A 21226-nucleotide genomic window follows, 5' to 3' on the forward strand; every position below is an offset into this window, starting at 1 on the left:
CTCCAATATTGTGGATTACAATTGGACATGAGATTTGGGCAGGGACACAGATCTAGACTATATCGCTTGGTAATAAATTTAATAGTTTTTTTTGAAGGGGGATTACAAAGATCACTGAGCTATGCATTTTTGTCATTTTCTATATCTGTTTTGTTTTATGATAGTCTAGAAAGACATTCTGTTATAATCATGAAAATTCTTTTATAATTATGAAAAGAATGAAGTAAGATTTCTTAGCCCAAAATTCTATGTGACTTTAGTGTTTATTCTGCATTGTATTGTACAAGGATGATACTTGGTTTTGGTTTAATGACATGTCATTGTAACTTTTATTTCTCTTAAATTAATTTCCATTGGATAAATTAATAAATGTTATTGATTGATTATAGATTGAAGAGTTACTGGCATTTTGAGGAGAGATGTGACAGAATTTCTGTCTAATCTTGAGAGAAATGAATATGCAGTTTTTAAAATCAGATGCCTGATATATTTATTTTTAAATTTACATTTGCGGAGCAGAGCCTTTGTGGAATTTTCACGAAATCCAACAGAGAGATTTAAAACCCTTCCTGCAGTGTATATGGCAATTAAGATGTCTCAGCTAAAAGTTTCACTTGAACTCAACGTTCATTCTGCAGAGGAAATTGAAGGGAAGGTGCAAGGCAGGAATATCTCAAAGCTCAGGAACACAAGGTATTTTTGGGAGGGAGGTGGCAGACACGCTCTACCTGCTTTCACATTTTCAGATGTTATTTTAAAATGGCTATTGATCTGACCTTGCTTCAGTTCATGTTAAAAGCACTGGCTTGGCTGGATGCAGTGCCTCACCCCTGTAATCCCAGCACTTGGGGAGGCTGAGGCAGGCAGATCATTTGAGGCCAGGAGTTTGAGACCAGCCTGGCCAGTATGGTGAAATCTCATCTGTACTGAAAATACAAAAATTAGCTGGGCTTGGTGGCTCACGCCTGTAAGCCCAGCTACTAAGGAGGCTGAGGCAGAAAAATTTCTTGAACCTGGGAGGTAGAGGTTACAGTCAGTTGAGATCGCACCACTGCACTCCAGCCTGGGCGACAGAACAAGATGCTGTCTTTAAAAAAAAAAAAAAAAAAAAAGACACTGTTGTGGCCGGGTGGAGCTGCTATTGAATCCTGGTTGCGTCTTCTCCTCACTGTGTGTACTTGGGCACATTACCTAACCTCTCTGAACCTCAGTTTTTTTCTGTTTAATAGAAATGATACTGGCTGGGCGCGGTGGCTCACACCTGTATTCCTAACACTTTGGGAGGCCAAGGTGGGCGGATCTCTTGAGGTCAGGAGTTCAAAACCAGCCTGGACAACATGGTGAAACCCCATCTCTACTAAACATCAAAAAAAATTAGCTGGGTTTAGTGGTGGGTGCCTGCAATCCCAGCTATGTGGGAGGCTGAGGCAGGAGAATTGCTTAAACCTAGGAGGCAGAGGTTCCAGCCTGGGTGACAGAGTGAGACTCTGTCTCAAAAAAAAAAAAATGTTGAGGGCTGTTGAGAGGATTGAGTGATATCATTTTATGTGAATTTTAAATAGCAGGGATTAAATATAATGTTAATTTCATTTCTTCCTAGATAGGAATATGCATTTTCTTTTGAGAATTCTCTTTTTAAGCAATGTGGAATATTCTTTGTCCTCAGCACAGCAGACAGTGGGACATAATGGAGATGCAGCTGGGGGCACCGAATTGCTTACCAGTGCAAGCTGCCGTTCCTTGCCAAATGACCTCTTTTCTGTGCCCACCTAGAGAGTGGTGCAGGGCTGGGGCTGTCTGTAGGACTTCTCAGCCCAGGGCAGAGGCAACTTGCTGCATGCAGCTGCCATCACCCTGGTGGGTCTTCTCTTAGACCAAACGAAGTCACCCGTGATATTTGTGACAGATTGCTTGCCTTTTGGCCATATTCCCATAATCACATATGTGGGAAATCTCATTATTTCTTAATTGTAGAGTTTTCAGTTTTGAGAGGAACTTAATAGGAATCTGAGGAGTTGGTGGAGGAAGGGAAATCTGTTCCATCTGACTTACCCAGTGTGTGACTTGGTTTCTGAGAATTTGAGAGTGTAGTGGGTTCAGTCGTTCATGCAGAGAAGACCTCTCCTGCTCTAGTGAGGTCAGACTCAGTTTACTTTTGTGATTGAATGCCAGGGAGTCACTCATTGCCTGAGTCACTCATTAAAAATGGATCCGGAGATCAGGAAAAGAGTTGGATCAGAATGTTTTTTATAATTCTCTTCATTTCAGAATAAAGTATTAGAGAAGGAAATTTTTGTTTTCTATCAAATTTATCTTTTGTATTTCAGTTGTTTAGCATTTACTATCTTTAGCCTTTAAGGGAAAATATTTTTGGGGTTTGTTGGAAAATCACATGTGTGTTTTCTAATGTAGCATCAAGCCAAGCATGGATTCTTGTACTTTTCTGAAGGTCGTGGTGCACATTTGAAAACACAAGTTAGGAAACATCGCAGGTCTGAGATTTAGAATGTATACCCTTGAACATAGATATTCCCTGAGAGTCTTGCCCTTCATAATGTATTCCTGGAGGGGAATATATAATTGTTGGGGTGTGTGCCCCTTCCAGAGCCCTTCAGAAGCCAGCAGAAATTAATGTTTGAGATGAAATCAAATTTGTCATCTCTGTCTTAGGTATTTTATTAAAATGTTCTTTCCTTGTAGAAATATTAGACTAGTTCAAGTGGTAATTTCACATATGTAAATGTGTTTTCTTTATAAAATTTTATTTTTATTTTTTTAAAAATTCATATTACATAGGGTGAATGTGGACTTTCAGAAGCAGACGGTAGACCCTATACAAGTTTCACTTAACACATCAGACAGTTCCCAGACAGTTACAGATCTCCTTCTAACTATTGATGTCACCGAGGTAAGGATGAAGTAATTGAGCTTTTCCTTCTTAATCTAAAACCATCATGTTATATACAGGAAGTTTACACACACACACACACACACACACACACACACACACAACTTGTGTACATTGGTAATCTTGTTAATGTGGGTGAGCTTGAATTATCACTGTATTTGTTAAATTGAAATATGGTTAAAATGGAAAATGAAACATTTATTCTAGAATCAGTTAATTTTTAAAATATCAAGTACATTTAAAATGCTGAAATAAAGAGATTTAACAAGATACATGTTAGAGGGAAAAAAAAGTATGTATATATTTGAGACAGAGTCTTGCTGTGTCACCCAGACTGGAATGTAGAGGTACACTATCTGTTCACTGTGACAGCTGCCTTCTCGGTTCACGCGATTCTCCTGCCTCAGTCTTCCAAGTAGCTGGGATTACAGGTGTGTGCCACCATGCCCAGCTAATTTTTGTGCTTTTAGTAGATAAGGGGTTTCACCACGTTGGCCAGGCTGGTCTCGAACTCCTGACCTCAAGTGGTCTGTCCACCTCTGCCTCCCAGAGTACTGGGATTACAGGTGTGAGCCACTGTGCCTGGCTGAAATGATTATATAATCTCAGAACCTTTATGTGAGAATGAGTCTCGTACCTCCAAGAAAAGAATATCTTTCACACATTTCCTCCTTACCTGAGTTTACCAGGGGACCCCCTCTTTTTGTCTTATAAAACACCTGTTAAAAACCTGTAGAATACTTATGTTCCAAGGAGTATGCTGGTGAGATGTGGTGCAGCATAAGGTGTCAGCTCTATGATTCAAGTTCATTTTCCTCCGGACGAAAGTCCTTTCTATATTTCATCTCTGCTCCTCCTCTTCCTTTTTTAGGTGGTTGAAGTGGGACACTTTTGGGGATATAGGATTGATGAAAAAAACGCAGAGATTCTGAAAAAGCTTACTGCTGAAATCAACCAACTGACATTGATGCCCTTGCCCACTCACCCACATCCAGACTTGGTCTGTCTGGCACCTTTTGCTGTTTTTGGCAAACAGAGCTACTTTAGAGCTCAAGTCCTTTATGTTTCTGGAAGTTCTGCTGAGGTATGTTTTTCTGTAACAAGTCACTGGAAGGGAAATGAGACAGACATATAGCAGTTTATCAAATATCTTTTATAATTATAGGTGGAAATTAAATTTAAAATAATTACAGTTAGCAAAGTGGTCTGTTTCCCTCATTGATATGTGGATTTAAGCTCAGGTTACTCTAAGAATTCTATAATTGTAGGATTGGAGCAGACACTGCTCAGATTGCTCAGGTAGGACATTGTTTTTGACCCCATATTAAAGTGTATGCTTGCTTTATTTTTTAGGTATTCTTTGTAGATTATGGCAATAGGTCTCATGTAGATCTACATCTTTTGATGGAGATTCCCTGTCAATTTCTTGAACTTCCTTTCCAGGTAAGATAGAGAAGACTCCAGGGAATGAATGCTGAATGCTAAGACAGGATTACAGGGTCCTCTGGTGCCCCACCTCAGCTTGCAGATAGGGGAGCTAAGGCCTAGGACAGGGAAGGGACTTATTTTGTCACACTAACCAAATTTGGTTTCTGCTTTTCAAAAAATAAGTAAAAGGTTTCAGATTTAGCAAAAAAAAAAAAAAAAAAAAAAAAAAGTTGTTGTTTTAATCCAGTAATATTTCCTAATATTGTTTCTAAGTTTTCTGGTTATGTTAAAACCAGACAGACTTTTTAGGTAGGCCAGAGACATAGTCATACATGCCCTTACCATCAGTATGAAGACAACCTAAAAATTATTCTAAATGTTCATTGTTGTTGTTAAAAAGCATAATCAAGGTTCTTTAGGAAGTTCTCACCAACCCAAATCGGTTTTATTGGGACTTTTATGAGAACACTGTTGAAGATACCTGAACAAGGTCTGTTTTCAGTGGTATTTGGGATGAGTGTTTTGCTCATTTATAAAGTTATTTGAGCTGTGCCCTTCTGTCCTGTAGGCTTTGGAATTTAAGATTTGCAAAATGAGACCATCGGCAAAATCTCTTGTTTGTGGTGAGCACTGGAGTGACGGGGCCAGCCAGTGGTTTGCCTCTCTGGTGAGCGGCTGCACCCTTCTTGTTAAGGTCTTCTCTGTGGTGCACAGCGTCCTGCATGTGGACCTGTACCAGTACTCAGGGGTCCAGGATGCGGTCAACGTAAGAGACGTCCTCATCCAGCAGGGCTATGCCGAGCTCACGGAGGAGTCCTATGAGTCCAAGGTGTGTGCTTTTGCCCTTGCTGGAGCACGTGTTTGTGTGAGAAAACGGGGCGGGCTTTCCTTCCTCTATGGACACTGGGACAGGAGGAGGCAGACAGTGTTCTTCACCATTTGCTGTGCTGTACTTGTGTTGACTGGTGGCACCAATTTAAATGTCTTCTAGATTTCTCTGAGACAAAATTAGGGTGGCTAGGTATTGTTTTTGTTGGTCTCCTATTTAGCTTTTTTATTTCTTTTTAAAAATTATTTAGTTTTTTTTTTTTTTTTTTTTTTTAAATAGAGACAGGGTCTCCCTGTGTTGCCCAGGTTAGTCTCAAACTCCTGGGCTCAATGGATCCTCCTGCCTCAGCCTCTCAAAGGACTAGGGTTACATGTGTGAGCCACTGTACCCAGCCTCCTATTCAGCTTTTTATCTTCTTAGGATAGATTTGAAAATGTTCTATATATGGGGAGTTTTAAAAATGGATTCCAAGATTTATCTCCCTAATGGAAGTAGTTAATAAAATATTTCAAATATTTCAAGCATTTTGAAACCTCTTTCAATGATTTCTTTCAAAATCAGTGTTAGAGTTATTTTTCATGATCTGCACATTTGAGAGGCCACTTTTTTTCTTTTTCAGTTGACACATAATAATTGTATATCCTTATGGGATATAGAATGGTATTTCGATATGTGTTTATAATGTGTAACGATCAATTGAGGTTGATTAGCAAATCTGTCCCGTCAGGTATTATTTCTTTGTGTTGTAAACATCGAAGACCTTTCTTCTGCTTTTTGAAAATACACATTATAGGTGGCCATACTGACCCCAAGAACTTATTCCTCCAGTCTAGCTGTAATTTTGTGTTTGTTAACCAACTTCTCTCTATCCTCCCCTTCCCCACAGTCCTACTCTAATACGCACAGTCCTACTCTAATATCCACAGCCTCTAATACCCACAGTCCTACTCTCCCATTTCCATAAGTTCAATTCTTTTTTTTTTTTTTTAGCTCCCACACATAAGTGAGAACATGTCATGTTTATCTTTCTGTGCCTGACTTGATTTTGCTTAACATACCGTCCTCCAGGCTCAACCATGTTGCCAAGAATGACAGGATTTTTTCCTTTGGTGGCTGAATGGTATTTTATTTTGTATATACTATATTTTAATTATCCATTCATCTGTTCACGGACACCTAGGTTGGTTCCATATCCTGACTATTGTGACCAGTGCTGCAGTAATCCTGGGGGTACAGATATCTCTGATGTACTGATTTCCTTTCCTTTGGATAAATACCCAGTAGTGGGGTTGCTGGATTGTATGTTCCTAATGTTTTTAGTTTTTATAAGTAACCTTCACACTGTTTTCAATAAAGACTGTAATAATTTACCTTCCTACCAAGAGTATATAAGAATTCCCTTTTCTCAGCATCCTTACCAGCATTTACTTTCTTTTTGATAATAGCCATTCTAACTAGGGTAAGATGATGTCTGTCATTATGGTTTTAATTTGAATTTCCCTGATCATTAGTGTTGTTGATAATTTCCATGTATTTGTTGGTTATTTGTGTGTCTTGTCTTTTTTTTTTTTTTTTTGAGACAGAGTTTCACTAGTGTTGCTCAGGCTGGAGTGCAATGATATGATCTCAATTCACTGCAACTTCTATTTCTACAGGTTGTCTCTTCATTCTGTTGATTGTTTCCTTCACTGTGTGGAAGGGTTTTAGTGTAATATAGTTCCATTTGTCTATTCTTTGTTCCCTCTGCTTTTGAAGTCTTGGCCATAAAATCCTTGCCCAGATCAGTCTGCTAAAGTACTTCTCCTTGTTTTCTTCTAGTAGTTTTTATAGTTTTAGGTGTTACATTTAAGTCTTTAACCTATTTTGAGTTGATTTTTATATATAGCAAGAGATAGGAGTTTAGTTTTATTCTTCTGCATTTGAATGTCCAATTTTCCCAGCACCGTTTATTTGAGAGACTATCCTTTTCCCAGTGAATGTTCTTGGAGCCTTTGTTGAAAATCAGTTGTCTGTAAATGTGTGGCTTTATTTATGGGTTCTCTGTTCTGTTCTATTGGTCATCTGTGTGTCTGATTTTATGCCAGTATAATACTGTTTTGGTTACCTTAGCTTTGTAGTGTATTTCTAAGTCAGGTACCATGATGCCTCTTCCTTTGTTCTTTTTGCTCAGGATTGCTTTGGCTTTTGGGGTCGTTTGTGGTTCCATATGAACTTTTAGGATTTTTTTTTCTATTTCTGTGAAGAATGTCATTGGTATTTTGATTGCAGTTGTACTGAATCTGTAGCTTGCTTTGGATAGTATGGTCATTTTAGCAATATGAATGCTTCCAGTTCATAAACATGAGATGTCTTGTTTGTCTGTTTCCTCTTCAATTGCTTTGATTGGTATTTTGTAGTTTTCATTATAGAGATCATTCACCTCCTTGGTTCAATTTATTCCTAGGTATTTCATTTTATTTTTGTAGGCATTGTAAATGGGATTGCTTTCTTGATGTCTTTTTTTAGCTAGTTACTGGTGTATAGAAATGCTACTTTTGTATGCTGATTTCTGTATCCTGCAGCTTGTCTGAATTCATTTATTGGCTCTAAGAGTTTTTTGGTGGAGTCTTTAGGTTTTTCTATATACAAGATCATGTTATCTGCAGAGAGGGACATTTTGACTTGCTCTTTTCCAATTTGGATGCCCTTTCTTCTCTTCCTCTTGCCTAATTTCTCTGGCTAGGACTTCCAGTACTATGTCGAATATAAATGGTGAAAGTGGGCATCCATGTCTTGTTCTAGTTCTTAGAGGAAAAGATGTCAGCTTTTCCTGCTTTAGTATGATGTTTGCTGTGAGTTTGTCGTGTATGGCCTTTCTTGTGTTGAAGTATGTTTCTTCTATACTTAATTCGCTGAGAATTTTTTTTTGTTTTGAAGTAATGTTGAATTTTATCAAGTGCTTTTTCTGCATCAATTGAGATGATCAGAGAGGCCATTTTTGAAGCTGATGTTGAAGGTCCTTTATTTTACTTTTATTTCTGCTGGGGATGAAGAGTGCTTGGAATCAGGAAAGGACAGTCTAGCAACATGTTAGCCAGGGTGCTGGTTGAATTTTGTATTTAATTTGTTTAAAAACACTTCAGGAAATTATGTTAATATTTCCAGTGTAAAACCAAAGTTTTACATGTAAAAAAGTCCTGTAAAAATGTTTCTTTCTTAGGAATGAAAGTAAGAGAAGAAAAAAGAAAATTAAAAAAACTGTAGGCTATGTGTGGTGGCTCACACCTGTAATCTTAGCACTTTGGGAGGTCGAGGTGGGCAGATCACCTGAGGTCAGCAGTTTAAGACCAGCCTGACCAACAGGGTGAAACCCCATCTCTACTGAAAATTCAAAAATTAGCCTGGCATGGTGGTGGGCACCTATAATCCTAGCTACTCAGAAGGCTAAGGCAGGAGAATTGCTTGAACCCAGGAGGCAGAGGTTGCAGTGAGCTGAGATTGACCCACTGCACTCCAGCCTGGGTGACAAGAGTGAGACTCTGTCTCAAAAAACCCAAACTGTAAAAACTGTTTAAAAAAAAAAAAGTTTATTTCTCTTAAATTCTCTAATGGCTAAATCTCACAACAGCCGATTTTTTTTTGTTTGAATAAATAAGGTTCTAAGTCTTACTTCTTTCATTTGACTCTTAAAATGAACTTGATAACATTATTTCCCTATACTTTTATTAATGACAGAGAAATCAGAGTAAGACTGTGCCTATGAAATATTTTGATTAGTTTGGAAGAAAGTGCTTGTAATCTTTTTTTTTTTTTTTTTTGAAACAAAACAAACTTTTCTTCTTTGTTCAGCAAAGCCACGAAGTTCTCAAGGGCCTCTTTTCCAAGTCAGTAGAAAACATGACAGATGGCTCTGTGCCCATTCCTGTGAAAGACGACGAGAAATATCTCATCCGGATTTTGTTAGAGAGCTTTTCTTCCAATAAACTGGGTACTCCAAACTGCAAGGTGATTGTAGGAGTTTTAAAATATAATTTAAAAGCTTAGTATCATTCTACGTTTATATGCTAGGAGTTGTAGTGAGTAGTCATGGTGGTTTTTTCTTTTCTGGTTTTTAATGCTGTTACTTTTCTCGTAATGGATCCTATTATAATAAGAAATAACCCTAGAGTTTAGTGTTTAGTGGGTTTTAGAGAGAAGCTTTGACTAGTTTTTTTTTTTTTTTTTAAACCATCCTGACACCTGCTTTTTTGTCAGACTGAAGGAAACACAGCACATGAACCCAGAGGACTGGTCCCAGCCTTGGACTCCCTGGCTGGCTGTTGGAGCTGGTGCTGCCCGCCTGCTTGGAGAAGAGAGCTGGCTAGGATGTCCCCTTGTTCAGGGACTCCACTTGTGTTTCCCCAGCCGCTGGCTGTGTGGGCTCAGGTCTGCCTATGCAACTGCGTTGATCTGCTGCAATTGAAATTTAATAGTATTTTTACTAAATTATTTGTCAGTGATTTTTGTTGTGGTTCAAAGGCTTTCTTAAACATATATATCGAGGAATGTTAGTGAAATCATTGAAGAGAATCAGTTACATCCCAGAAAAATACCTTCTTTTTTTTTTTTTTTGAGACAGAGTTTCACTCTTGTTACCCAGGCTGGAGTGCAATGGTGCGATCTCGGCTCACCGCAACCTCCGCCTCCTGGATTCAGGCAATTCTCCTGCCTCAGCCTCCTGAGTAGCTGGGATTACAGGCACGTGCCACCATGCCCAGCTAATTTTTTGTATTTTTAGTAGAGACGGGGTTTCACCTTGTTGACCAGGATGGTCTCGATCTCTCGACCTCGTGATCCATCCGCCTCGGCCTCCCAAAGTGCTGGGATTACAGGCTTGAGCCACCGCGCCCAGCCGAAAAATACCTTCTTTAAGGCACTTTTTCTTAACTGAATCCTGAGGATATTATGAATAAGATGTCTTTTTCTTTGAAGGTTGAGCTGACTTTTGCATTTTAAAAGTTCATGTTAGGTACTATCTTGTTTGTTGGTGACACGTCCTACATTTTGTGCATGCAGGTGATACTTCACGGGCCTTTTAACCCTTATGAGCTGAAGTGCCATAGCTTGACCAGAATATCCAAATTCAGGTATGATGAACTGCAGTTTTCCATGAATTTTTTTTTCTCTGCCTTTCTATTTATAGACGTCATCAGAAAATAATGTATCTTTATATCTAAACTGTTGGAATGTGTTATCTTTTCTAACCTCTCATTCTCTCCCAGCTCCTGATTTGAGGTATTCTCTCTCTCATGTGAAAGCCGTTCTACATAAGACGTATCTTTTATCAGAGACTACATTTTTTTCTGTTCTTGTTACAATTGTTATCCAGAAAAGCTGTGAGTGCCTGCCGTATGCCAGGAGCAGTGTGTGGTTTGGGGCAAACAGTAGTGAACAAAAAGCAGTTGTTCATCTTCATGAAAATTATGGATCCAGTTGGGGAGACGTAGGGGAAGTTGGTAACTACAATACAGGGTGATAGGGCTCTTGATAAGGGCACAGAACATCATGAAAGTATCTAGTGGGCACCAGCCACCCTTGGAAGACCATGGAGCTTTTCCAGAGAAATCTGAGTCTTGGTGGATGCAGAGGCATCAGCCAAGGTGCAGGTGTTGGAGGAAAAGAGGGGAGGTGGGATGAGGGTGGCTCCACTGGTGAGTGCATAGGTCTGAGCTTCAGACTTTGCACATGTGAGGAGCTCAAGTAAGTTTAGTATGATTGGAGAATTGGGTGGGGGAAGGGAGATGCAGAGCTTGTGGCAGACACGAGGATGGCTTTGTAGACTTTATCCTGAATGGATTGATGAGTCTTACTCTGTGCATTTTAGAGTGATGCCTTTGGGTAAGCCTTGGCTTCTCAAAATGTCCTCCAGGGCGCGCATTGGAAATGCAGATGCCCAGGTCCCCTTGGGCCTTACAAATGAGCCTGCACTTCCACAAGGCCTCTGGGGAACTGCCTGTGCTCAGAAGCCCCAATGGGAAGCCAGCATTGGATTTCAGAATAGAAAGATCTCAGGCAGGAACATGCTTCTGAGGGTGATCCCTGCTGTAATCCAGGGTGGGAAGATGGGAGACTGAGTCCATGGCAGGAGGTACAGAAGCAGCTTCACCAGCACTTTCAAAGCGGAAGCAGAAGGCTGGAGCTGCATAAGAGTCAGTGATGAGGGAAGAGGAAGAATAAAGGGTGCCCTTGCTGGAACTGGCAGGCTTCTGCTGAGAGGTGATAGAGGAACTGTGAGGTGGGCCACACTCGGCTCCCTCTGCCAGGATGCAGGTGATGGCCCTTATGGGTTGGCAGTGCAGGACAGAGGGTCTCGAGCAGAGGTAGAGGTTCAGTCATCCACAGCATGCAGGTGGTTCCTAAGCCAAGGAGTGGCTGGCATCACGCAGGAAGGAGTAGAGAGAGAAGAGAGCTGAGGACCAGCTGGAAGACTCCTGTGTTGAAAAGGCGGTCCAGTGAAAGGAGATGTGCAGGAGAGTGGGGAGTTAAATATTTCTTCCCACCTGTCATCGCAGTTGCCCATCTGTGTTTTTGAAATGGGTTGCTTGTGAGTTGGCAGAGCACATTGCCTGGTTGGTGGGTCAGTCACTCCATGTCCTGGTGCTCCTGCCTTTTAGATGTGTTTGGATTGAGAAGGAGAGCATCAACTCCGTCATTATCAGTGACGCCCCTGAAGACCTGCACCAGAGGATGCTGGTTGCAGCTTCCCTGTCCGTCAACACGACTGGTAATTTAAGGCTTCTCTTCATACCTTGTCCTCTCTTTTTTTCTTTACCCTGACTTCAGCTACTAGGAACAATTTATCCTATAACTGATGGACAAGTCTACACTTCCTGCTGTTCTTTTAGGCCATTTTCTGAGTGTTTTGGCTGGTGTGAGTTTAAGCAGTGGAGCATTCTCACTTTTCCTTTTATACAAGGATGTAGGAAGTATTAATAATTGACTCCTGGATCTTTCATTCCTTCCACCCTGCTTGGCTTCAAAGTAGGATACATCCAAGCTCTTGGCCCTGGGAAAAACCCAATAGCCTGATGCAAAGAGTAACCAAATAGAAGAGTTATCCCCAAATGGGGTAAAAACTTAAGCATCATAGTGGAATGTCTCTGTAAGGTGCTGTGGGAACAGAGAACAGGGAGTCCTTTACTATTGGGATGGGCCTGTAGGGACAAGGCAGACTCAGCAGGGGAGGGGATGCCTGCAGATGAGTAGGAGCGGGCTGGGAGGGAACGCCACCCTGAGCAGTGTGAGTTCATGCCCAGTGTTGATTTAGCATGACTTGAACAGGATCTACGATGCTGCTGAGAGAAACTTCTCTGATGCCTCCTATCCCTGGGCTCCCGGCTCTCCTCAGCATGTTATTCGCACCGGTGATGGAGCTAAGGTATGGGCATCCGTCTTTTCTGTGGGCTTTGTAAAATAAGAACCTGGGTAGGAAAAATGGGTGCCTTTCCTTGCTTTGTTTGGAAAGAAAGCCTTTATGGAAGGTGGCCATAGCAGGTCTCACTGCTTGGGGTGAAGCCTGTATTGTTATTGATATATTTACACTTGGGCTGATTTTGAAAGAAACTCAAAAAGCTTGTAAAGGTACATACAGTGTCACCTAGGAGCTTGAGGGAAAAGTGGGGCAAAAGAAATTTGAAATGGAGGCGCTAGGAATGAGGCTCAAAATAAATGTCATGGTGATGGACATACCATTGTTAATGGGCGGTGAATGTGATTCCAGGTTTTCTGGTGACCAGTTGTGAACAAGAACCCATCAGTCCTGCTTCCTGTGGTAACCATGAGATTCTAGAAGGCAGATTGTCAGCAGATTGTGGCTCTTCTTAGTGCCACGATTAAGCCAGGATTTCTCCCAGAGAGTTTGACAGAGACGAGTGTGTGGTGATATGGGCAGAACTCTTGAAGGCACTCTCACAGTGGGGGCTGCCGCTTTGTAAGGTGGCGTTTGCACACTGGGGATTGACAGAGCATTCTCTGTGGGGAAACCACTAACCTAGGCTTTAGTGGAGCAGGGAGGTGGGGGTGGCTAGAAAAGGAGTAATATTTGGGCTTTAGGAACCCACATTCTGCTGGGCAGGATGGAAATGGCCATGACAAGACTGCAGTAGAGGCCTGGTAGCAGTTCAGGAGTCGGGGGCATGGAAAGCTACCCTTTTCTTCTTTTCTAGTCAGCTGGTGAGCATGGGGGGTGGTCCGTAGACCTGGGGGGCTGAGTTCAGTCAAGGCAAAAGACCCATCGTTTGCTCAGTCCTCTCTGTCATACCTGTTCGGAATCTGATAGTGCAGTCTCAAAAATGTGTAGTGCTTTTTTTTCAGTTGTAACAATATTTTTTCATGAAAATATATGCTACTTAGCCCCCAAACCTGTAATCTCAGCACTTTGGGAGGCCAAGATGGGCAGATCATGAGGTCAGGAGTTCAAGACCAGCCTGGCCAACATAGTGAAACCTCAACTCCACAAAAAATATAAAAAATTAGCCAGGCATGATGGTGGGTGCCCATAATCCAAGCTACTTGGGAGGCTGAGGTAGGAGAATTGCTTGAACCCGGGAGGTGGAGGTTGCAGTGAGCTGAGATTACACCATTGGACTCCAGCCTGGGTGATAGTGTGTGACTCCATCTCAAACACACACACACACACACACACACACACACACACACACACACACACAACTTAGAAAAAGCTGAATGGGAAAAATTAACACGTTTTAAAATTTATAGATTTAAACTTCAATATTTAATATACTTATTTTAAATTGTTATGTATGTACACATTTTATTTTTATTTTAGATTCTTGTTATATTCTTTTCCCACAAAAATCAGGTTTTTGATATTATGATATCTTTGTAAATATCCATTTTGATAATTGTATCATATATTACTGAATGGGCTTATGATGACTTACAAAGATACCGCCCTGCTTTATTTATACGTGCACTTGTTTCTGAGCGGCTCTTGTTCTGAAAGGATTTAATTTACCTTTAATTGTTGAAATTTGGCCTGTCTAATTTTGCAATAATGATGTGATAAATATCTCTGTAAATTCAGATATCTTAGAGCCCTTGTAGGGGAGACAGATGTGTAGGAACCACACGTGAAAGTGGGATTAGCTCACGAGCAAACAGCACACTGAGCACATGCCAGCCTGAGACTTGGCTAATACAGAAGCAGCTCCATTCCCCTCATGTCACTTTGGATGCCCCGCTTGTCTTTTTAACTAGACAAAGCTCCTACTTCACCTCTTTTAAATGTCAGCTTTTGAGGATTTGAATAATGTAGTTTGTTATTTTTCAAACTCCAGAGTGCAAGTGTTTAGGCTGTAGATGTTCAAGAAATACTGACATACTTGGTATTTACAACACCATCTTTCTGGAAAAAGCACAAGCTTAATAGGAGAAGGTTATATATAACAATATACAGTGCTTTGCTGGGTGGTTTATATTCATTTTGTTGAATTAACTGAAATGAGCCAGATTTGGGATGGTTTATGTGACAGTGTGCCCAAGACTAGTTGTCTTTGAATCCATAGGCTGAACTAGGTGACTTTCAGAAAGGTGGCAGAGAGGCCTGGTGGATTTTCCTCCCAACTCTGCCTGCCTCTGAGTAGTTATGAGTTTGGTTTTGTTGTTTGTTTTTTCTTTTCTTTTTTTTTTTTTTTCAGACAGGGTCTCACTCTGTCTCCCAGGTTGGAGGTTTTTTGTTTTTTGTTTTTTTTTATTTGTTGAGTAACAATCATTTTTGAGAAACTTTGGAAGATGAGAGCTGTTTGATATGGGATGAGCATTCTCCTTTCCTTTCACTTTGAATATTCGGTTCTCTGTAGCAAGCAGGAGGGGGTCTTCAGGACAGACCTGGCCCAGGGATCCCATCACTGTGTCTTAGGTACACTCTGGAGGGTAGCTGTCCTCGAGAGCCCGCAGCTCCTGAGAGCCACTGCCAGGCTGTGCACCCGTGCCTGTCTGCTTCCATTTGTGAGCCACCTCTCTTCACACACACCTGCATGAGACTCGTCTCCTGTTTGGGGGGCCGTCTGGCTACTGTGCTAGAGGCTGTCCTGGCCCCCCCTTGTTAAACACGAAACTTGCAGTCTCTGAATAAAGTCTGTTCTCCCTCCGCGTGTGTCACTATCCTGTCACAATTGATTAAACTTTACCACTAAGTGATCATTTTTTGCCACCTATAGCATGCTCTTTGTATAATAGTGGCAGGAAAGGAAGATAGTGGCAGAAAACGTTATCTTGATTTTCAGTTTTAAAAGGGAAAGGAGATATGTGGTTACCCCCCATTTGTAAGCAGAGACATGTAAGTGGAGGCCACTGTCCCTTCCTTGCAACTGGCTGTGGACTGACCTAGCTGCCATTTGTCTCCCCTCCTTTGTTCTTTCTGCTATGTGACCTTCGCTTGTAGCTGGCCCCTTGGTAACTCAGGGTGACTGAACCTTGGTAACAGATTTCCTTTTACTTCCATTGTAGAGCTGATCCACCACACGTCTGTCCCTGGAGTCACTTCTCTTGCTGCCCCTTCCTCCAGGTGTTTTCCCTGAACAGTTGGAGTAGTTAATGGTGTCAGCCTGGATTCAGTGGCATCATCATTGTGTACCTTGTGGAGGCTACCTCCCTGGGAGAGCAGAATGCTCCATAGTAGCAGAGCCTGGAACCTCCAGGATGGGAGTAGACATCTGAGAACACGCTCTTATTGCAGTGACGAGAACACTGAACTTACCTCCTTCCCTTGGTTCTTGGAGCCAGATTTTACTATTGAGGAGATGGCCAAATTCTGGCCATGGTTTAGAGGATAAGTCATGTGTTGAGGGCAGTGCAGTAACCCTGGGATGGTGGTGCTTCTAAACAGGCATGAGAGGATCGAGGTAATCTTTAAACAACAACAAGAAGTTCTATCAATTAAAACTTAAAAATTAATATATACACTTACTATGTACCCACAACAATAAAAAAAAAATTAAATGAGGGTAGATCAAAAGGAGACTTTCACTGTTTAACTGGGTGTTCCAGCTACTATGGCTAGAAACAAATTACCCCAAAACTTGACTGAGCTACAGTAGCCTTCTTTGATTCTGTGGGTGAGGAACTATATCACGGCACACAGGGATGGCTTGTTGTGCTCCCTACGTTGGGGCCTCCAGCTGAAAGATTTGAAGGCTGGTGGGTGTCCAGGCTCACATCTGCTGGTTGCTGCTGGCTGGAGGCCTCAGTTACTCTCCATGAGGACCTCCAGAAGTGGTCTCTCTGTAGGCTAGTTTGGGCTTCCTCAGCATAGTGGGTTGGTGCCAAGGGTCCTGAGAATGAGCCAGGTGACAGCTGTCACTTTTTTTTTTTTTTGAGGTAGAGTCCCATTCTGTCACTCAGGCTAGAATGCAGTGGCACCATCTCAGCTTATGGTAACCTCTGCCTCCAAGTGATCCTCCCACCACTGCCTCTGAGGTAGCTGAGATTACAGGTGTGCACCACCATGCCAACTAATTTTTGTATTTTTAGTAGAGATGGTGTTTCACCATGTTAGCCAGGCCTCAAGTGATCCACCTGCCTCAGCCTCCCAAAGTGCTGGGATTACAGGTGTGAGCCATTGTATCCAATGTGTTAGTTTATTTTCACATTGCTAGTAAAGACATGCCCAAGACTGGGTAAATTATAAAGGAAAGAGGTTTAATTGACTCACAGTTCTGCAGGACTGGGGAAGCCGCAGGAAACTTACAATCATGGCGGAAGGGGAAGCAAACACATTCTTCTTCACATAGTGGCAGCAAGAAGAAGTACTGAGCAAAAAGAGGAAAAGCCCCTTATAAAACCATCAGATCACGTGGAGATCCAAGATGGCTGATTAGACACAACTCCAGGGCACAACACCCAGCAAGAGAGATGTAGAAATCCAGAGATCTCCTAGCTCCAACTGAGGTACCAGGTGCATTGCAACGGGTCTGGTCCCATGGTGAGCAAAGCCCACTCAGGGCAGACCGAGGCAGGAGGGTACTGCTTCACCCAGAAAGTGCATCTGACTGGCAAGTCGGAGGCCCCCACTCTGGCACTCAGGTCCAGATACAGCGCTTCCCCCAAAGCGTCAGCAATACACAGAACAAGGGATCTTTGCCAGTCAAGCGCCAGGAATTACAAGCACGGAGTTGAGTAAGAGCCTTCGGACTGAGCTATCGCCCCCTCCCCACAGCTGGAGGGAGAGGGAGTTATAAGTGGGAGCAGCTGGGTGCGTCCCTACCCCATGATGGGAGAGAGAGGAAGCTGAAAGGGGGAGATGGCCAGGTGCGGCTGGGTGGGTCCCTACCCTCCCACACAAACCCCAGAGGGCTGAAGCTCTGACTCTAGTGGGTTGCGCAGCCAGTGCCACAGTCTGAGATGAACCCTGAATGATCCAGCCCAGTGGAGGAAGGGCACAACCCACCATTAGCGGGGTGGAACTGGGTTACATGTTTTAACAAAAAACAGGAAACCTACGTAGCAACGGGACAACCCAGCAGTGCCTACAGGTCAGTGGAAGAGGCAAGCCTAATCTCCCAGTATAAACAAAAAAGACACAGGAAGCTCCCCTAGTAACCTGAAGGAGTCCCTAGAAACCCAGTAGTGCCTCCACAGGCAGACAAGCGACCTCAGCAAGCAGCTGCCTGACACAACAGCCAGGTACATCCACAAAGATGGGGAAAAACCAGCGCGAAAAAGATGAAACCATCAAGGACCAGAACACCTCTTCTCCTTTAAGGGATCACAACTCCTCAACAACACAGGATCACAACTTGACCGATAAGTGTAACGAATTGACAGGAACAGGCTTCAGAAGGTGGATAATAACAAACTTCAGAGCTAAAGGAACACATTCTAACTCGATTCAAAAAAACCAAAAACCTCGAAAAAAGGTTAGACGAGATGCTAAATAGAATAACCAGCTTAGAGAAGAACATAAACGACTTGATGGAGTTGAAAAACACAGCATGAGAACTACGTAAAGCAAACACAAGTTTTAATAGCTGAATTGATCAAGCAGAAGAAAGGATATCAGAGATTGAAGATCAACTCAATGAAATAAAAAGAGAAGACAAGAGAAAAAGAGTGAAAAGAAATGAAAAAATCCTTCAAGAAATATGAGATTATGTGAAAAAACCCAATCTACACTTGATTGGTGTACCTGAATATGATGGGGAGAATGAATCCACGCTGGAAAACACGCTCCAGGATATTATCCAGGAGAACTTCCCAAGCCTAGCAAGGCAGTGAGAAATACGGAGAACTCCATAAAGATATTCCTCAAGAAGAGCAACCCCAAGGCACATAATCGTCAGATTCACTAGGATTGAAATGAAGGAAAAAATGCAAAGGGCAGCCAGAGAGAAAGGTCAGGTCACCCACAGAGGGAAGCCAGTCAGACTTAAAGCAGATCTCTTGGCAGAAACCCTACAAGCCAGAAGAGAGTGGGGGCCAATATTCAACATCCTTAAAGAAAAGAACTTTCACCCCAGAAACTCATATCCAGCCAAACTAAGCTTTGTAAGTGACGGAGAAATAAAATCCTTTACAGACAAGCAATTATTGAGAGATTTCATCACCACCAGACCTGCCCTACAAGAGCTCCTGAAAGAAACACTAAGCATGGGAAGGAACAAGTACCAGTCACTGCAAAAGCAAACCAGTTGACAAAGACCAAAAATGCAATTAAGAAAATGAGTCAATTAATGGGAAAGAAAACCAGCCAGTAACAAAATGGCAGGATCAAATTCATGCATAACAATATTAACATTGAATGTAAATGGCCTAGATACCCCAATCAAAACACACAGACAGGCAAACTGGATAAAAAGTCAGAACCCATTGGTGTGCTGTATTCAGGAAGCCCATCTCACATACAAAGACACACATAGACTCAAAATAAAGGGATGGAAGATTTACCAAGCAAATGGAGAACAGAAAAAAGCAGGGGTTGTAATCCTAGTCTCTGATAAAATGGACTTCAAGCCAACAAAGATCAGAAGAGACAGAGAAGGATACTACATAATGGTAAAAGGATCAATCCAACAGGAAGAGCTAGCTATTCTAAATATATACGCCCCCAACACAGGAGCACCCAGATACATAAAGCAAGTTCTTAATGACCTAAAACGAGATTTAGACTCCTACACAATAATAGTGGGAGACTTCAGTACTCCACTGTCAATATTAGACAGATCAATGAGACTGAAAATTAATAAGTATATCCAGGACTTGAATGCAGAGCTGGACCAAGCGGACCTAATAGATATATACAGAACGTTCCACCCCAGAACCACAGAATATACATTTTTCTCAGCACCACATTGCACTTTCTCTAAAATTGGCCACATCATTGGAAGCAAATCACTCCTCAGCAAATGCAAAAGAACAGAAATCATAACAGTTTATCAGACCACAGTGCAATCAGACTAGAACTCAGGATTAAGAAACACACTCAAACCCGCACAACCACTTGGAAACTGAACAACTTGCTCTGAGTGTCGACTGGATAAACAATGAAATGAAGGCAGAAATAAAGATGTTCTTCAAAACCAACCAGAATGAAGATAACAACTTACCAATCTGTGGGACACATTTAAAGCAGTGTTGAGAGGGAAATTTATAGCAATAAATACCCACCAGAGAAGAGAGGAAAGATCTAAAATCGACACCCTATCATCAAAATTGAAAGAGCTAGAGGAGTAAGATCAAAAAAACTCAAAAGCTACCAGAAGACAAGAAATAACTAAGATCAGAGCAGAACTGGAGATAGAGACACAAAAAACCCTTCAAAAAATCAGTAAATCTAGGAGCTGTTTTTTTTTTTTTTTGGAAAAGATCAACAAAATAGACCACTAGCCAGATTAATAAAAGGAAAAGGGAGAAGAATCAAATAGACTGCAATAAAAAGCAATAAAGGGGATATCACCACTGATCCCACAGAAATACAAACCACCATCAGAGATTACTACAAGCAGCTCTACTCACATAAACCAGTAAAGCAGGAAGAAATGGGTAAATTCCTAGACACTTGAGCTTCTACCAGGACTAAACCAGGTGGAAGTTGAAACCCTGAGTAGACCAATAGCAAGGACTAAAGTAGAGGCAGCAGTCAATAGCCTACCAACCAAAAAAAATCCAGGTCCAGATGGGTTCACAGCCAAATTCTACCAGACATACAAAGAGGAGCTGGTTCCATTCCTTCTGAAACTATATCAAACAATACAAAAGGAGGGAATCCTCCCTAACTCATTTTATGAGACCAATATCATCCTGATACCAAAACCAGGCAGAGACTCAACTAAAAAAGAAAACTTCAGGCCAATATCCATGAATAACATCGATGCAAAAATCTTCAATAAAATACTGGCAAACAGATTGCAATAGCACATCAAGAAGCTTATCCATCACGACCAAGTAGGCTTCATCCCAGGGATGCAAGGCTGGTTCAACATACGCAAATCCATAAATGGAATCCATCACATAAATGGAACCAAAGACAAAAACCACATGATTACCTCAATAGATGCAGAGAAGGCCTTCGATAAAATTCAACAGCCCTTCATGCTAAAAACTCAATAAACTAGGTATTGACAGAACGTATCATAAAATGATAAAAGCTATATATGACAGACCTACAGCCAATATCATACTGAATGGGCAAAAGTTGGAAGAATTCCTTTTGAAATCAGGCACTAGACAAGGATGCCCTCTCTCACCACTCCTATGCAACATAGTATTTGAAGTTCTAGCCAGAGCAATCAGGCAAGAAAAAGATATAAAGGGTATTTAATTAGGAAAGGAGGAAATCAAACTGTCTCTATTTGCGGATGACATGATTGTATATTTAGAAGACCTCATCGTCTCAGCCCAAAATCTTCTCAAACTGATAAGCAACTTCAGCAAAGTCTCAGGATACAAAATCAACGTGCAGAAATCACAAGCATTCCTATATACCAATAATAAACAAAGAGCCAAATCAAGAGAGAGCTCCCATTCACAGTTGCTACAAAGAGAATAAAATACCTGGGAATACAACTAACAAAGGATGTAAAGGA

The 21226-nt window shown here is 41.6% G+C and overlaps 1 protein-coding gene across 2 annotated transcripts in view; it reads left to right on the forward strand.

The window, feature by feature from the left end:
* TDRD9 (tudor domain containing 9) overlaps window positions 1-21226 on the forward strand; it is a 134227-nt gene that overhangs the window by 97178 nt on the left and 15823 nt on the right. For both annotated transcript variants that reach the window (XM_074394372.1, XM_074394373.1), the window contains 9 exons: window positions 520-693; window positions 2797-2908; window positions 3780-3992; window positions 4262-4351; window positions 4905-5165; window positions 8994-9149; window positions 10200-10270; window positions 11798-11907; window positions 12465-12561. In XM_074394372.1, the coding sequence (XP_074250473.1) occupies window positions 520-693; window positions 2797-2908; window positions 3780-3992; window positions 4262-4351; window positions 4905-5165; window positions 8994-9149; window positions 10200-10270; window positions 11798-11907; window positions 12465-12561 (1284 nt within the window). The remainder of the gene's footprint in view (window positions 1-519; window positions 694-2796; window positions 2909-3779; window positions 3993-4261; window positions 4352-4904; window positions 5166-8993; window positions 9150-10199; window positions 10271-11797; window positions 11908-12464; window positions 12562-21226) is intronic.

The sequence above is a fragment of the Saimiri boliviensis genome, chromosome 2 (genome assembly GCF_048565385.1).
Source record: "Saimiri boliviensis isolate mSaiBol1 chromosome 2, mSaiBol1.pri, whole genome shotgun sequence".
NCBI classification, from domain to species: domain Eukaryota; kingdom Metazoa; phylum Chordata; class Mammalia; order Primates; family Cebidae; genus Saimiri; species Saimiri boliviensis.